A 19,128-nucleotide genomic window follows, 5' to 3' on the forward strand; every position below is an offset into this window, starting at 1 on the left:
GTCGGTGTTCAGGGGCCGGCCATGCCAGGAAGTTGGCCCGGGGTGGGGGGGGGAGAGGCTGGCCGTCCGATCGGTGGGTCCTGATCACAGGCCAGACCCCATCGGAAGCCTCCCCCGGTGAAGGAGCCCCCCACCCCGAGCGTCCCGCAGAGTTCCAGCTGGCAGCGACCACGGATGAACGGCGCCGGCGGGACTCTGTCACGTTGGAACGGCCGCTCGGCCCATACGGGCCAGAGAATCAGCGGCCCCGCCGATTCCAGCGGGCAGTGCCACGCCAAACGCACCAGCGCAAATGCCGCCGATTCTCCGCACCTCGGAGAATCGCGCGCTAGCGTCGGGGCGTCGTTGCGGGATGCACCGATTCTCCGGCCAGCGCAGGGCTCGGAGAATCTTGATCCTCTGAACAAAGATTATTTATCACTACTACACTGATGCTAACCTTTATTAACAGAATTAACCAATGTCCTTTCACTTCCTGTCCTTTTGAAATATCCTTGAATATTGAGCTCCTAGCTGTGGCCACTTTGCAACTATGGTTGAAATTTTCCAGTTGATCACGTGGGTAGGATAATCTGGCCATGCCGGCAGCACACCCTGCCGCATGTTTCATTCAACGGGAAACCCCATTGACAATGATGGGACCAGCGATCCGTCTGCTGCCCAATGGTGGACCAACTCCGCTGCTGGAAAGCAAGTGACTGGTTGCATGGAAAAACTCCGCCCTATGTCTCTGTATTGGCTGTCATATCTTACTCATTTATTTCTATTTTTGCTACCATTTCTTTCACATAGTCAAGAATGCTGAGTGCATTAAGATACAGATTTCTGTCTTTTTACCATTTTTCCTTACTCTGAGCTTATTTGCTGATGCGCTATGTGCCTGTCCCTTCCTGTCACACTCTGATTCTCTTCATCCACACTGCTACACTGCACGATTGCCTGGTCCCATTTTCTTCCAGGAGAAGCGAGTGACAACACCAACACCAAACCCATTCAAGTATTGCCCACTGTAATTGTTTCTCCGGCACCCAAATGCATATTTACCTCCCCAGTCTCCACCCGCCTCCCCCTCCACCAACAGTCGCCCACTTATGTGTTGTAAATAATTTTGCCAGGTGTACAGAGTTGCTGCTGTTGAGCCGGTGCCCCGTGAATTGAAATATATTCCTTCAACATCAATTTTGGAGCCACACATTCAACTCCCTAATCGTATTTACCTGATACCAATTTGCTCCTGGTTCTTGTAGTAATCCAGAGATTATTACCTGTGTTCTTTTGCTTCTTAATGTCATTCCGAAGCTAAGACTTGAGCCCTGAATGCTAGTGAGCTCTGCTGGGTGAGTAATGGTGTTGTGGTACTTGAGCAGTATGATAGGCTGGTGATGGGTAAGTAGGGGATGTGAATGTAAAGATATATTCATTGACCTTGACTACGTATATAAAGTCACTAAATCTCTCCAGCACTGCTGCAACATCCCCATGGACAAAGGTCAGCATTGACTTCTCTTGCCACCTACTCCTTAGAGTGTCTGATGTGAGGGCCACCTTGCTCTCCACAGAAACCTATCTCTCCTCCTGGCTGCCTTGTTCACTATTGCCTCAATGCTGCATCTGTAGACCTGGAACCCCCTCTGTGGCTTGGTATCCCATATCCCTTGTGTAGATTGCACCAATATAAATGAGTAACAACCGTCTGTTAATGAGTGCAGTTTCTCTTTAAGAGGGACATACTGCTTTTGTATGCTGGAGGCTATCTGGAATATGTGCTAACCTTGCATGTTCTTAGGCTCCCTGTTGAGTGTGCAGTGAGCCAACAGCGCAGGTTACACTGAGCTACACGCTCCAACCATCTAAATGAGGAGGCAGCATGAAATCTGTGTGCTGCCTACCTATATGGCAATGGGCACGGGCAGCTCACAAATCCAAAATGCCCCATGCCCAAATAACAAATTTTCGCTTCACTCTTATTTATTCTGTACAAAGCTAATTGTGTCAAAAGCCTCAGTCTGAGAGAAATTATTAAATTCCTGCTTAAGCAGCTCATTTTGGTGGACGACATTTCCCCCTTGGAGATCAGTGATGTTTTAGCCCGAGACGCATTTGGGATCCAGCTCACCGCAGGAGCAGCGTGCTGTGCATTTTAAACACCCCTGCTGAAGTGAGATATTATTGAATTTGGATTTGATGCCCCCGTCACAACTGCCAACAACGCTGAAAAATCAATTTCTTGTGAGCCTATTCCATTACACTGTCTCCTCCTGCCTATTTTAAAGCTGTGTAACTGTTCTGCAGCACATACTGTTGTTATTTGTGTTTTATGGAATAGTATATTGGCAGAGTTTAAATTTCAGCTGTGTTATTTGTAATCTTCACATGCGACCAATTGAGGTACACCCATATATAAAGACAATTTTCATCATCTGCTGCAGTGGCAATGAGACTTTCAGCAGACCTGAGCTGGCTTTGTTACTTTTGTTTAACAACAGTGTAGTTTGCAGTGTAGAACATTATAAATCAGTTAATAATTGGGTCAAAAGCCATTCTTTTTTCAAATTCCCTTTCAAGACGATGGTTCTACATGTTGTACACTAGTCTATTGTGATGCAAAAATAGTGCCTCCCGTCTCTAATTGGATTTTTAAATGCTAAAACCTTTCATTAAAGTGTTGAGTGATTAGTATCAAATGACATTACATTAATTCCCTTTGCGAGTAAATTATTTTTAACCTTGTTAGTAACCTATAGCTATTAGAATTTGACTTTCTCACCTATTAATCACACATATTACACAGGAGATCATAAAAACAACTCCAGTGACAAGGTGTCCATGATTCAGAGCATATCCTTTGTTTATTTTGCTGCCTCCAGTGAGTAGCTTGGCTTGGATAGGATGGACGTAGGGAAGTTGTTTCCATTAGCAGGGGAGACTAGGACGCGGGGGCACAGCCTTAGAATAAAAGGGAGTCACTTTAGAACAGAGATGAGGAGAAATTTCTTCAGCCAGAGAGTGGTAGGTCTGTGGAATTCATTGCCACAGAGGGCGGTGGAGGCCGGGACATTGAGTGTCTTTAAGACAGAAATTGATAAATTCTTGATTTCTCGAGGAATTAAGGGCTATGGGGAGAGAGCGGGTAAATGGAGTTGAAATCAACCATGATTGAATGGTGGAGTGGACTCGATGGGCCGAATGGCCTTACTTCCGCTCCTATGTCTTATAGTCTTATGGTCTTATAGTATCAGGGTTCTTGGTGGCAATGATGCCATTTTCTCTGAAAGGACTGCAATGGTTTCCCCGAGGGGAAACCCTTCATCTGTACTTAGAAGAGAAAAGGAAAGAAGAAGACTAACAAAAGGATGAAGGCAGGTCTAGCCACATCAGATTTGCTCAGCACCCACTTCCTGGTATTTGCATTTACAGACTGAGAGGCATTATCCACAACTGTTGGTAACGCTACGATTCATCAGGGAGACTGAATAAGTTGTGCCATGTGCTGCAAAATGGATTGAGGTCAAATGCGTTCACAAGAACAGTATTATTAATGGCTGTTAAGATCATTACAAGGACCTGATGCTAATTTGAGGAAAATATGCCATTCTACAAATAGGATGTAAAACAAATGGATGATGAGACAGCCAAATACCCTACTTTATGAAACTTATAAATAGTAAGTAAATGATTGGGAATTTAAAGAACTCAACCTGGCAACATATGATCTATGGACTTCAATACAACATGTCGAGCACTGTAAACCTTTCACTTCTATTCTGCAAAATAAGGATTTATATGCTGAAATTATCATAATTGTTCAATCCATTTAATATTTTATACTTTAGTTTTATTTTAATGATTGTTATGATCCCAACTGATGTTACCACTGGACAGGGAGGTCCCGGAATGGAACCCTGGCTCAATAGATTGTAACTTTTACATTTTTTAAGAGATGTGGATAAACTATGTCACAGGACTGCCAATTAGCTTTTTGCAGAAGAATAAAACATTCATTAAACTGGAAAAGGTTGACAATAACACAATACTCCTTCATCCTACCTATTTCTTCACAGATTTTTAAGTATAACATAAGTTACAGGTTATATATTGGTTATATACAGGTTATATCAGTAAGTCATAACCCAGCAGGCCAACTGTGGTCAGACACACCCAACTCTGAAATCAAATGGCAAACGCAACCCAATACAACTTCTGTGGATTTCTCATCAGATCCACACCACCCCCCTCCCCCCGCCACCCCAGATGCTTGACACACTGTGATCCAAGCAGAAACACGACTCTTGAAAAGACACCCACCTTAGAATCTTCTCGCAAATTACGCTTTATTTCAGATCCCTTCATCACGGATCAACTTCCAGGATTTCAATCTCTCCTTTCAATATTCCTCTGCCTTGAATTGCCATGAGCATTTAAGCTTCCACACAATCTCTCAGGTACCCAGCCATGCCAGCGGAGCACCACTGCTTCACAAGGAGTAAGGTATCACCAACTTTAGGATTATTTCAAATGTCTGGCTTCTGCTCACCAACATCTCCAGGTTTGCACCTTGCAGCTCTGTCTTTAATTGGGTGCCTTTCTCTGTCCCTTTCTTTAACTTGAGTGAATATTGTCTTGTTCAGGTTCCAGTACCTTTTGTCCCTTTAACTTTGGTCTTCCTCGGACTTCTCCTTTACTTCCCTGGTTTCTAGAACTAATTGTTCTTGGAGCTTCTGGGACTTGCTTTCTGCATCTTATTCCATTGTTGTGCTTCTCTGTTCTGGTAGTTTCTGTAAGAACTGTTTCCTCCCCAGTTCCCAAGTTCTAATAGCTACTGGGTCCAGCTTAGAACTAAACTTAACAGGTCTTTCCCACTTAGTTGCCCCTACTTGCTAAAGAACATCCTAGTCTTTCTTTGACACTTACTTGTTTACATGTTGTAAACTCTCTAATCACAATGCAGAAGTGAAACTGAAAGCCCCATAAATGCAAGCACCTTGGTTTAACATGAAGCTAACAAAGTCTTAACCCTTTCTCACATAGAAACACACAATTAAACTCGCCTAAATCTATATATCTTATTTCTGATTTCCAAAAATATGGATACAGACTACGTAAAATTACCTCTATTTCTTGACAATTGTCTATAACTATGTCATGAATTAGGATTACTTGTTTTATTTGTATCGCCTTCAAAAGCAGCACGTGGAGCCATGATGATTTTTCAACAAACCAATTATCTACCTACCTATGCTATACTCTGGTTCTAAGGTGGCTGGCCAGTGGTCCTTAAAGGAACCACTGGAAACCAGCAAAGGACACTTAGATTTTCACTTTCAAAGTTATGTTAATGTGGAGCTAGGAGGAGTCCTCCTTCTGACTCCACAGCAACTGTGAGGTCGCTATCAAACTGCACTCACTACCCCACACTTTCTGGAAATAGGCTGCATATTGTAGTTGGCCAAATTTTCCGGGGTTCTAACCAGTGAGTTGCATAGAGACACCATGGAGCATTGGCATCAAGATCCCCATCATTATTTCAAATAATTGCCATGAATTTACGGTGCCCTTACCTTTGCACGTTTATCCAGGCACACATCCAAATTCATGTCACTGTTCCCCATCTCATCTACTGTATATTTGCTCGACAGTCAGCGTCCAAAGCCATCATGCCTTCATGGCTTTACTGTCTGGAACTCTCTTTTTAAACCTTTTCACTATAATTAATAGAAGCAGATAGACCATGTGATGATTCACGAAATATATTGTGTATAATTAAATCATATTGTTGACAGAAAAATAAACCCAACCATCACACAGTCAATTAGTACTGGGTTAGTTTTATCTTAAGTTCATAGTTCATTTTTTGAATATTGTGAATCCGCTAATTCCCTGAACAGTCATAAGATCTCTTAGAATATTTCTGCTTTGAATGACTTTCTTGATTATATTTTACAGAAAACAGGTTCAAATTGCAATACAAAATGTATTTGTGCAACTCACAATAGAATAATTCTCGTGGGAATTAATTTAGTTTGGCTTGGATTTAGACAGCTGAGATATTGCTCATAAACAGTTGAAGAAGCATTTGCAAAAGATGCACCAAATTTAGGCAAACTAATATTCAATTTGCATATTAACCATCCTGCATTTCTTCTCAATGACCATTATACCTGCCCTTAAAATAAATAAATAACAAAATAAAGAGAAATTCCTAAGCACTTCATTGCCAATAAAGTGTTTTTTGAAGTGTAGTCGCTGTTGCAAAAGGCAAGGCAGCCAATTTGCACACAGCAGGACTCCATAAACAGCAATGAGATAAAGACCAAATAATCTCTTTTAGTGCTGTTGCTCACACCTCATGCCACAAAATTCTTTCCTTTCCAACTTTTTTTTGTTGCAATGGCTACATTGAGAAAGGACCACTCTTTGAATCTCTGACTCTTGTCATCAGTTCTTGCATTTTCTACTTGTCCCAAAATCCTACAATCAAAAGAGTGAAGGAGAAATGCATCAGTACATAAGATTGAGTATTAATGAAATCAGCTTTCACTGCAAAGCTATTGATAATTATTCAGTGAATGGAATAAATAATTTTAACAGGTTAGTTTCTTGATTTTCATTCTGAAGTCCAACCATATCTTTACAAACTTATTCTACTCACCGGGCACTTGTCTGTATAAAAACAAAATTCACACAGGAACCAGAGCAAGGACAGTCTGTAACGGCAGATAAATTACCTCAAAGACTTCAATCACAAAATATACTGCGCCAACTTGGCTATGGAAGCTTTAAAGGATTCCCTAATTATCCACTGGCTTTAACCATATTAACAAATCTTAATCAATCAAAATGTGACATCATGAGGTCCAGAAGCAACCAAAGGATAAATGGATTATTATTTTGCCTTGCAATCTTTTGTGAACACACTCAGTTGAGCCCTGGTATCTTTGCTTATCTTTTCTCTGCGGACATGTGCACAGTAGAAAAATATCCACATCTGGTGGGAACTGAGTAACCTGGCAGCACATGAACTATTCTCCTGGGCATCCATTGCTCTTCTGTTATGGGTAATGTTAAATTTCTACATTATGATAAATATAGGTTATTTGAAACTAATACATGTTTTGACAGCAAAATTAGTAGTAAGAAAGGTTATTTTTACTGTTTGTTCACAGAATTCAGCAGCACGAGTGCAGTTATTGCAGGTTACATTCCACTTCACAATTCCTACAACAGCCATAATTAAATGGCGTGATTTAACGGAAACATTTTCGTGTAATTTTGGGCGCAATTGGAGGGGTGTTTCTCGATGGCCGCATTGGCAAGATCACGACCCATATTTAACGGCACTTAGTGCCAAAAATGAGCCTCCAGGAACATCACGCCATTACTGGCTGTCCCATCGTCTGATTCGCCAGACTCGCACCTCATCGTCTCGGGGAGCTACTATTAAACGTTCCCTCACCACTCACTCCCAGTCAACACAAGTCTGGCAGCATGCTGATTTGCGCCTCGCTTTGGGGATGCTGATCAGGATAGACTTCTGGACAATATCGATGCAAGTCAGGACATCCTGTTATCCAAGGGGATCGGAGAACCAGCAGCAAGGTCAACAATTCCGCCTGGGAGGCAGTGGCAGCGGCTGTCAGTTTGGGCAGCATGATCAGGCGGATGAGCATCCAATGTCGGAAGAAGACCAATGACCTCCACTGAGCTGCAAGGGTAAATTACCATCCCTCTCCTGGCATCACATCCACCTGACACTCCCCCACTCCCCCCACAAATCACTGGCTGACACCTCACACTCTCCCCATCTCCAATCTTTATGCTTGTTCCTCAGCACCCCATGGCACCCACCATCACAATCCCTTCATGTCCAGTTGTGGTTCCTACTCATGCCACCTGCTATAGACCACCGATCCATCAAGTGTGCAGCTCACAAAGCCCTCTCTTTGTCCCTGCACATAATCAGGAAAGGGCCAAGACAGGGGCGGGAACCAGAAACCCGATCCTCACCCACTATGAGGAACGGGCACTGGATATCGCAGGGTTGTCCGAGAAGAGAGCAGTCACCAACTGCAAGGTTGGCTTGCACCGAAGCGGTGGGGATCCACTGCCCCTTTACTCAGATGACCTGTCTCAAGTGAGTTGTTCTTGACAGACAAAATTATCCTTCCCTCTCACTAACCACATATCTATCCTCTCACAGGATCATCATCGGATGGAGACGGGTCGTCCGCACTCTCTATTTCCGAGCACCCAAGAGACTACCTTGGAGGAGAGCTCCGAGGAGACCACGATTGAGGCGACACAGCTGTCATCCAAACCTTTCACCAGAACAGCGACACGCCTCGTGTGCGATTCTTCGAGCCCCGTGCCGGGCCGGTGAATCGGCGCAACCGCACCGCGCCGCCCTGTCACCGGCGCGCGATTCTCCGAAGTGCGGAGAATTGGCGCCATTTACGCCGGTGCGTTTAGCGCGGCACCGGTTGCAGGCCGCTATCCGTGGCCGGGCCGCTGATTCTCCGGCCCGGATGGGTCGAGTGGCCGCACGGAAATGGCAGAGTCCCGCTGGCTCCGTTCACCCCTGGTTGCTGCCGGCGAGAACGCTGCGCGAAGGGTCGGCGACGGCGATGACCAGTGGGGGGAGGAAGGGGGGCTCCGTCTCCGTGGGGGGGGGCTCTGATGGGGTCTGGCCGGCGGGTTGGTGCATCGCCCATTTGGTGCCGGGAAGGGAAGCTGGAGTGGCGTGAACCGCTCCAACGCCGTGCTGCCCCCCTGTGGGGGCCACAATCGGTTGTCCCCATGGCCGTTTCGCGCCGTCGTGAAACGCGACGACGTTCACGACGGCGCAAACACTTAGTCTCCATTTCGGAGAATCGCGCCGCTCAGTGAGAATGTTATCCCAGAGCTGATGCAGATGCTAGAATGCGGCAATGAGATTCAGGAGGGAATGTCAGCGACATTCCATAGCCGATGGAGGTGTCCCAAAGGCTACGGGCACTGGCGATGATTCCAACAATGCTTGGCATCGAGACCAACACTGCTCGGGCGGCAACCGCTGTGGAAAGCCTGCAGCATGAGGTCAGCGACATGGCTCAGTCTGTGATGATCATGGCTGAGGTCCTTGATATCACGCCCCAGTTGCTGAGGGACATGTCCTATACAAGGTGGAAACTGCTGAGGCACTGCAGCGATGTCCCAATTGCTGAGGGACGTGTCCCAGACACAGGTGAATATTACCGGGGCACTGCAGAGTGTTGCCCAAATGCTGAGGCGCATCGCTGAGGGTGTCAACACCATGGTGCAGAAAACAGAGAGACACCGGCACTGGAAGAGCAAGATAACGCAGAGGCCTCTGAAGCTCACTCCCATCTGTCCCATGGTGACCCCCAGGGTCCTCTAGGCGCTGTCAGGGAGGAGGAAGCACTGGAGGCGAACCTGGGGACTGCCACCAAGTAAATGCGGCCTCCAGTAAATGCTGAGTGGATTTTTCCCTCATGGGAGAGTCTAGGATCCAAGGGCATAACCTCAGAATAAAGGGGTGCCAATTTAAGACTGAGGGATTTCTTCGCTCAGAAGGTTGTAAATCTTTGGAACACCTTGCTACAGAGAGATGTGTGGCAGAGTCCTTGTGTTTATTAAAGCTGAGCTAGATAGATTCTTGATCAGTGATGGAATCGGTGGACAGGAAAGTAGACGTGAAGAATGTCAGATCAGCCATGATCATATTGAATGGCGGAACAGGCTCAAGGGGCCGAATAACCTATCCTCTTCCTATTTCTTATGGTCCGATGAGCTTGTTATAAATAAGTTCCACCTTTCCCTCCATTTTGGCTCGACAATGGAGCCAAAGGGGTTTGCCTCCTGTATTTAAATGGCCTTAAGGGCGGAGGGTGGCCATGATTTGTGACGTCCATGTCACAGATGTGACATGGACATCACAAGGGTGGGAGTAATTCCTGGTCAGCCATGCGATAGAAAGTAACTTAGTGTCTCTACCCAGGGCCGGTTTTAAGCCTATTTGACCAATTTCATCAAATTGGGCCCCGCACCTTAAGGGGGCCCCGCGCCAGCGGCGACAGAGTTACCGTTTGAAGCCTTTTCTGTATTCTAAGAGGAACTATAGGGTAGTTTTTACTTTTGGGGAACGCACCGCATTACCGTCGACAAATCCTTCAGCCCTGCGCCGCCAAATCCTTCCGCCCGGGTAAGTAAGTTTCAAGCATTTAATGTTTTTTTTTGGTTAAAGACGAGCATACTACACGAAATATAAACATACATAAATTTTTACTTTTGTAGAGTAGGGGCCCCGCCATCACTTTTCTAATTGGGCCCGCACTTCCTAGCACCGGCCCTGTCTCTACCATCACTATTCGTAGCTCCAGACTACAACGTAGATGTAAACATGCGTATTGCCTCAGCAACTCTGACTTCCTGGGTGAACTGTAACACACCACATCATCTTGTTTATCTTGACTCGATTGATTAAAAGAGATCAGAATGTATGTCAGCTACACATGTAGATGACACTGAAATATACCTGTGAACTGTTGTATTACCATTTCTGCATTGATGTAATGAGCGAGGAATGGGCAGCTGATGTGACTCCCAAGTGCACTGAAGAGAAGTGTTCTGAGAGCACCGCTTGGTCTCAAACGGCTTGGGATTTGTATCGGTTGTTGTGTAGCATCTGGTTGCTGCAGAGTCACATTGTCAAAGTGCTCAGGTGGTTCATCAGATCTTCTGGGAACTCTTAATCTTTGTGTGGGACTTGTATAATGTAACATGCAGACTCTTACATCAATAAGCTCAGTGCAATTTGTAATCAGGTTCAATTGAAAAAAATATTCAAATCTACCAGCTTGTGTGGGGCACTCTGTACACATACCAGTCTCTGACCATTATCTGTAATGTAATATCAGCTGGGGACATTGCCATATTTAAAGATTCAACATTTCCCTCCCTCCCCATCTTTCTTCCTGTTTACATATAATTCTTTTGCAAATGTTTTTTTCTGTCTCAGTCTCTTGCGTTTCACATTAATAACAGCAAGCAGATATGCTCTTTTCACATTATGCTGCATGTGAAAGTCATCAAAATAGACTGAACCTGTATCTGACACCAGTTTAAATGTATAATATATTTCTATTTTCAAAAGGTTCACTGAGGGAAAATAACAACAAAGATAATTTGGACTAATCAGGAACTGGGATTACTTTTGGACTTGCCAGTTCAATCACATTAATACAATGCAAGGGAACAAACAGGTCAAAACTATCGGTTTGTTTCTGTCTGATTAAAAAGGCTGAATTTAAACGCCTATCAGTGAAACAACATTAGAACTTGTACATTGTTCCTCAGCATTCAATGACTGCTGATACACTGGTCAGAGTTTTAACCTTCCAGGAGGGGGCAGTTACAGATTCTTGTCAGGGTTAAAGGAGCAAAACATCTCAGCATGTTGGGAGGCCAACATCGACCTGTCGAATTCCACATTTAACCGATACACCATTAAAGGTGGCAGGAAACCCCTGGAGGGCAGGTGGGTCTGTGAGTTAGGAATGTAGAAAGGCAATTGTCACAAGATTTAACCCTGTGTAATGGCCTTTTCGAGATGGCTGAAACTTGCTGGGGTTTAAGAGGGATGTGAAATTTGCATTCTGGAAAAACCTTTAAATGTGGAGATCTTGCAGCTGCTTTCTGAAAGTGTGCTTACAAGACGATTCGAGGCCTGAGGGGGCTGGTTCAGCTCACTTGGCTAACAGCTGGCTCGTGATGCAGAGCAAGGCCAGCAGCATGGGTTCAATTGCCGTGCCAGCTGAGGCCCGCCTTCTCATCCTTGCCCCTTAACTGAGGTGTGGTGATCCTCAGGTTAAATCACCACCAGTCAACTGTACCCCCTCAAAAGGGGAAAACAGCCTATGGTCATCTGGGGCTATGGCGACTTTACCTTTACCTCAAAGCCTCAGATATGTCTGCTATTACCTTGGCTTTTTTAACTTAGATTTGCACTCCCTCACGAGCCTTCACTCCAGCATGGGCACATCGTATGCAGCCCTACCTGGGACCATTGATGAGGAACAACAGCAACACCACAAGCAACGAGGGAACAGCAGCTGCCTTCACCTCAACCACCTGCTACTCCACAGTATGGAGGCAATGAAAACAGAGCTCCAGCGATTCCCCAACTCAGTGTGTATAGAGAATCAACTATCTAAACATTGCTGAGAAACAGGGCCTCAGACCCCCTCATCAGTTTATTGGTGACATCTATTGCCCCCTGCAACAAGACCTCCTTTCAAGTGGACTTGCACTGTCAGTGGCCATCAAAGTCACTACAGTCTTGAATTTCTTTGCGCCCAACTACTTCCAGGAATTTGTTGGTGACCTGCGTCCCAATGGCCTTGTTCTGCCACTTTGCTGACCTTCATGTGCACCTTCTCCACAATGGTCAGGGTACAAATGATTGGAGGGCCACCTCACAGTCTTGTTTCTCCCTGGTGTTTCCACTCATTCTCCTGCAAGGAAAGAAAGCGGGGAGTTATGAGTGGGTGAAATGGTTGTGCTGAGGGATGGAAGAATGCATTTGTGATGGGTTACTATGAGGGATGGGTGTGAGATGGCAATAAGATGAGGGTGAGTGTCAGTTTTGGATATTTTAGATGGGGATGTGAGGAGGTGGTTTGAGAGAGCGAGAATGGGTGGAGCTGCGAACCTCACTGTCCTAAGGAATGCTGTGCAAGGGAAGGATGCGGAAGTGTGTGAACAATTACTTGGATAGTAAAAGTCTAAATGTACTGGAAGAGCATAGGATCCAGGGACTGTCTCTTTAAGGTAAAAGATGAAATGAAGGTGGTTATGTGACCTGTGGATACTGCCTCACAACTCAGTTGTGGCTTATTCGTTAAACTTTAAGGGTAGCTGCTGAGTTGATTTACTGGCAAAATGGTGCAAGCTATTCACAGTTCTTGACAATGGCAAGACCAACTGTTGACCGTGGATAGACTGTTAGGCCAGACATTTCAGGCTGTTCACACTGGCATATCTTCTAGTCCACGCCGCTGGTTTCTGGGCAGCAAGGAGTACATTCAACAGGAAACCCGGTTGACAACAGAAGCTCCCGCTGCCAGCCAATGGCGTGCTGCCTCCACTGCCACGAAACACAAAAGAACAAAGAACAAAGAAAAGTACAGCACAGGAACAGGCCCTTCGGCCCTCCAAGCCTGCGCCGACCATGCTACACGTCAAAACTAAAATCTTCTACACTTCCGGGGTCCGTATCCCTCTATTCCCATCCTATTCATGTATTTGTCAAGATGCCCCTTAAACTTCACTATCGTCCCTGCTTCCACCACCACCTCCAACAGCGAGTTTCAGGCACCCATACCCTCTGTGTAAAAAAACTTGCCTTGTACATCTCTAAATCTTCCCCTTCGCACCTTAAACCTATGCCCCCTAGTAATTGACCCCTCTATCCTGGAAAAAAAGTCTCTGACTATCCACTCTGTCTATGTCCCTCATAATTTTGTACCCCTCTATCAGGTCGCCCCTCAACCTCCTTCGTTCCAATGAGAACAAACCAAATTTATTCAACATCTCTTCATAGCTAATGCCCTCCATACCAGGCAGCATCCTGGTAAATCTCTTCTGCACCCTCTCTAAAGCCTCCACATCCTTCTGGTAGTGTGGCGACCAGAATTGAACACTATACTCCAAGTGTGGCCTATCTAAGGTTCGATAAAGCTGCAACATGACTTGCCAATTTTTATACTCAATGCCCCGGCCAATGAAGGCAAGCATGCCGTATGTCTTCTTGACTATCTTCCCCACCTGTGTTGGCCCTTTCAGTGACCTGTGGACCTGTACACCTAGATCTCTCTGACTGTCAATACTCTTGAGGGTTTTACCATTGACTGTATATTCCCTACCTGTATTAGACCTTCAAAATGTATTACCTCACATTTGTCCGGATTAAACTCCATCTGCCATCTCTCCGCCCAAGTCTCCAAAAGATTTGAATCCTGCTGTCCTCTGACAGTCCTCATCACTATCCGCAATTCCACCAACCTTTGTGTTGTCTGCAAATTTACTAATCAGACCAGTTACATTTTCCTCCAAATCATTTATATATACTATGAACAGCAAAAGTCCCAGCACTGAACCCTGCAGAACACCACTAGTCACAGCCATCCAATCAGAAAAGCACCCTTTCATTGCTACTCTCTGCCTTCTGTGACCTAGCCAGTTTTGTATCCATCTTGCCAACTCACCTCTGATCCCGTGTGACTTCACCTTTTGTACCAGTCTGCCATGAGGGACCTTGTCAAAGTCCTTACTGAAGTCCATATAGACAACATCCACTGCCCTACCTGCATCAATCATCCATGTGACCTCCTCGAAAAAGTCTATCAAGTTAGTGAGACACGACCTCCCTTCACAAAACTGTGCTGCCTCTTGCTAATACATCCACTTGCTTCCAAATGGGAGTAGATCCTGTCTCGAAGAATTCTCTCCAGTAATTTCCCTATCACTGACGTAAGGCTCACCGGCCTGTAGTTCCCTGGATTATCCTTGCTACCCTTCTTAAAGAAAGGAACAACATTGGCCATTCTCCAGTCCTCCAGGACATCACCTGAAGACAGTGAGGATCCAAAGATTTCTGTCAAGGCCTCAGCAATTTCCTCTCTTGCCTCCTTCAGTATTCTGGGGTAGATCCCATCAGGCCCTGAGAACTTATCTACCTTAATATTTTTGAAGACGCCCAACACCTCGTCTTTTTGGATCTCAATGTGACCCACGCTATCTACACACCCTTCTCCAGATTCAACATCCACTAATTCCTTCTCTTTGGTGAATACTGATGCAAAGTATTCATTTAGTATCTCGCCAATTTCCTCTGGCTCCACACATAGATTCCCTCCACTGTCCTTCAGTGGGCCAACCCTTTCCCTGGCTACCCTCTTGCTTTTTATGTACGTGTACAAAGCCTTGGGATTTTCCTTAACCCTATTTGCCAATGACTTTTCGTGACCCTTTTAGCCCTCCTGACTCCTTGCTTAAGTTCCTTCCTACTTTCCTTATATTCCACACAGGCATTGTCTGTTCCCAGCCTTCTAGCCCTGACAAATGCCTCCTTTTTCTTTTTAACGAGGCCTACAATATCTCTCGTTATCCAAGGTTCCCGAAATTTGCCATATTTATCCTTCTTCCTCACTGGAACATGCTGGTCCCGAATTCCTTTCAACTGACACTTGAAAACCTCCCACATATCAGATGCTGATTTACCCTCAAACATCCACCCCCAATCTAGGTTCTTCAGTTCACGCCTATTATTGTTATAATTAGCCTTCCTCCAATTTAGCACATTCTCCCGAGGACCACTCTTATCCTTGTCCGCCAGCACTTTAAAACTTACTGAATTGTGATCACTGTTCCCAAAATGCTCTCCCACTGAAACTTCAACCACCTGGCCAGGCTCATACCCCAGTACCAGGTGCAGTACAGCCTTTTCCCTAGTTGGACTATCTACATATTGTTTTAAGAAGCTCTCCTGGATGCTCCTCACAAACCCAGCCCCGTCCAAGCCCCTAGCACTAAGTGAGTCCCAGTCAATATTGGGTAAGTTAAAGTCTCCCATCACAACATCCCTGTTGCTTTTACTCCTTTCAAAAATCTGTCTGTCTGTCTGTTCCTCTATCTCCCGCTGGCTGTTGAGAGGCCTGTAGTAAACCCCAACGTTGTGACTGCATTCCTGATCTCTACCCATATAGCCTCGCTATCCTCTGAGGTGTCCTCCCGCAGTACAGCTGTGATATTCACCTTAACCACTAACGCAACTCCTCCACCCCTTTTACATCCCCCCTCTATCCTGCCTGAAACATCTAAATCTGGGAACATTTAGTTGCCAATCTCACTAGGTCTCTGTAATGGTAACAACATCATAGTTCCAAGTACTAATCCAAGCTCTAAGTTCATCTGCCTTACCTGTTATACTTCTTGCATTAAAACATATGCACTTCAGACCACCAGTCCCGCTGTTTTCAGCAACATCTCCCTGTCTGCTCTTCCTCAGAGCCATACTGGCCCTATTTCCTAGTTTTCCCTCAATATTTTCACCTTCTGACCTATTGCTCCAGTACCCACCCCTGCCATACTAGTTTAAAAAATCCTCTCGTGTGACACTAGCAAAACACGTGGCAGTTTGCATGGAAAATCCCATCCTTAGTCTCTAAATCTTGCAGGGAGGTGTTAAGAATGTTAGGTTTTATAAATGGTTATACTTCAAACTATCTGTTAAATTCCAAGCTAGAATGGAGTTGGGAGTCTCGAGGATAGCTAATCAGCATTTCTACCTGGATACAAGCCCAATGCCATTCATGTTACCGTGGAGATGGGCTTAAGAGTGACAAATAGAGTGAGAGTGAGTCATGGAATTGGCCCAAGATTATTGAAAATTTAATGAAGCACAAGTACATAGAAAACAGAACATACGGTGCAGAAGGAGGCCATTCGGCACATTGAGTCTACACCAACCCACTTAAGCCTATCCCTGTAACCCAGTAACTCCTCCTATCCTTTTTGGTCACTAAGGGCAATTTAACATGGCAAATCCACCTAACCTGCACGTCTTTGGACTGTGGGAGGAAACCGGAGCACCCGGAGGAAACCCACGAAGAGAGGGGGAGAATGTGCAGACTCCACACAGACAGTGACCCAGTGGGGAATCGAGCCTGGGACCCTGGCGCTGTGAAGCCACTTGTGCTACCGTGCTGCCCAAGTAATGTCATCAACTCCACTCCTACCTCTGGGTTCTGTAATGTTGTGTGATTGATAAGTTAGTTTGTATAGTCACAGCTTGGTTTGTTAAATTATTGAGGCCAGATATAATTCTACAACATTGCCAAACATATTAATTCAAGGTCATATGTATGGGCTTGTTGGTTGATAGAAATGTTATCAATAACATTTCACAGCAGATTTTCATGCTATATTGCATTTGAGTCTTACTTGTTTTTCCCAAAAACACTGCCTGTATTTGCTCGTGGATACTATGGATTAAGAACAATAGGGTGTAATGTAACCTGTTCATTAATTTGTGTAGCTGTTCACATAACAAAGGTTTTATTTCGATGCTCATGCGTTGCTTTGCCTACCTGCAGATAGAACAAAATATTCCTGTTGTTTAATCCGATAAATGTGTCTGTGAATTATAATTCTATTGCATCTTTTGACTACAGTGGGGTGAGGTTCATTGATTAGTTCATGTAATTTTACTTGTCTTGTTTTGCTGTAAGCACTTTTCTCTCATGAAACCATTTCTTTTTTCAGTTCTGGATGTCTGCACTAGCCACAACTATCCCTGTACCATGTGGGGCCTTCATGCCAGTCTTTGTTATCGGTGAGCTATTTTTATTTTGGATTTTTTAGAATTAAAAAATAATTATGTAAAGTGTGTGAGATATCCAATTGCATTTTTTCCTTGATCCCTAACTTTATCGATTTTCTCTTCAATTTATAATTTTGGAACATCCTTTATTTTAGCTGTGTTTCCAACTGGTCTTTCTTCAACTGTGATTAATATGTACCGTCCTCATTTACTTCAGTCATCATTAGCGGTCCATGGCTGTTTAACATGTTATCTCCCTGCATTATGATGGGTAGCTTATCAGTGGAACTCCAGATCTGCAATAACAAACACCATGCTTGCTACATATTCCTAACTTATTTCAGTCGGCTATACGTCTTTTTACTATCACTTGATCAAATAAATACGATAAATTAGAAGAACTGCTTTTTACTGAAAGTACATTCCTTTCTATATTTCACACTACTTTTGCCTTTTATTTTGTCCAGAAATGTATATTTGAAATCTCTTTATGCCAATATAAATTTGAAAGGATATAATTTCTGCAATTTATTATCTAAATGCATCTTTGCCAAATGTCAAGCTCTGTACATTATTCATTACAACAGCCAGACCATACAGTATATGAGCTGAACAATGATGTAGGTCAGGAATCCCTACTGGCATGCATGCCGTTATATTGGTATCCTGGTGATAAAACAGTTGTGTTTCAGCCAATATGTGTGGGGATTAAAAGACAGGCAATGATCTGTCTGGGAACAGACGAACTAGACTGATGCATTTCAAGTGAAATATACTGCAGTTTACATTATTCCCAGTATGTCAATAGGAATCAAGGGAGAAACTATCTATTGCCTAGTGCACAACAAAAGATGGTTATGGGAAGCCAACCATTGCAACTCCAGGACATCGTCTGCAGGAGTTCTATCAGTGCGATATCCTGGACCCAACCATTTCAACTGATTTATCAATTACCTTCCCTCCATCATAAGGTCACAAGCGGGGTGGTTCATTGATGGTGGTTCTTTTATTCTTTCATGGGATATGGGTGTCACTGGCTAGGCCAGCATTTATTGCCCATCTTTAATTGCCCTTTGATAAGGGGATGGCACAGTGGTTAGCACTGCTGCCTCACAGCTCCAGGGACTCAAATTCGATTCCAACCTTGGGTGAATGTCGGTGTGGAGTTTGCACATTCTCCATGTGCCTGCATGAGTTTCCTCCCGATGCTCAGGTTTCCTCCCACAGCCCAAAAATGTGGGAGGAAAATGTGGGATGTTCCATCCAAAAATGGATGGAACATGCCAACTTCACACTTAGCGGCCCAAGGTGACATGTACAAGATACACTACAGCAACTCATCAGGGCTTCCTTAACAGCACATTCCAGACCTGCAACCTCTACCATCTGGGGGAACAGGGGTAGCAGAGGCATGGGAACACCATCACCTGTACCTTCCCCTCCCAAATGTCAAGCTCTGTACATTATTCATTACAACAGCCAGACCATACATTTTGCCCTGGAACCAAATCATCATTCCTCCACTGCTTAAGTTAAAAACCCGGCACTCAATTCCTAACAGCACTACCTACACCACATATACTCCAGCAGTTCAAGAAAGTAACTCGCCACCACCTGCTCAGGTATGAGAAATGAATGCTGGCCTTGCTAGCAATTCCCACATAACATCAACAAATACTTTTGTTTCCCTACATATTTCCTGTGAATGTATAAATAATTCCCGGAGGAACTCTGAAGCTGAAAATAATTAG

At 44.6% G+C, this 19,128-nt stretch overlaps 1 protein-coding gene across 4 annotated transcripts in view; it reads left to right on the forward strand.

Annotated features, from left to right (window-relative positions):
* Positions 1 to 19,128, forward strand: part of clcn2c (chloride channel 2c) — a 677,449-nt gene that overhangs the window by 493,078 nt on the left and 165,243 nt on the right. For all 4 annotated transcript variants that reach the window (XM_038815641.1, XM_038815642.1, XM_038815644.1 and 1 more), the window contains one exon: positions 17,320 to 17,389. In XM_038815641.1, coding sequence (XP_038671569.1) covers positions 17,320 to 17,389 — 70 coding nt within the window. The remainder of the gene's footprint in view (positions 1 to 17,319; positions 17,390 to 19,128) is intronic.

The sequence above is a fragment of the Scyliorhinus canicula genome, chromosome 13 (assembly GCF_902713615.1).
Source record: "Scyliorhinus canicula chromosome 13, sScyCan1.1, whole genome shotgun sequence".
Lineage (NCBI taxonomy): Eukaryota > Metazoa > Chordata > Chondrichthyes > Carcharhiniformes > Scyliorhinidae > Scyliorhinus > Scyliorhinus canicula.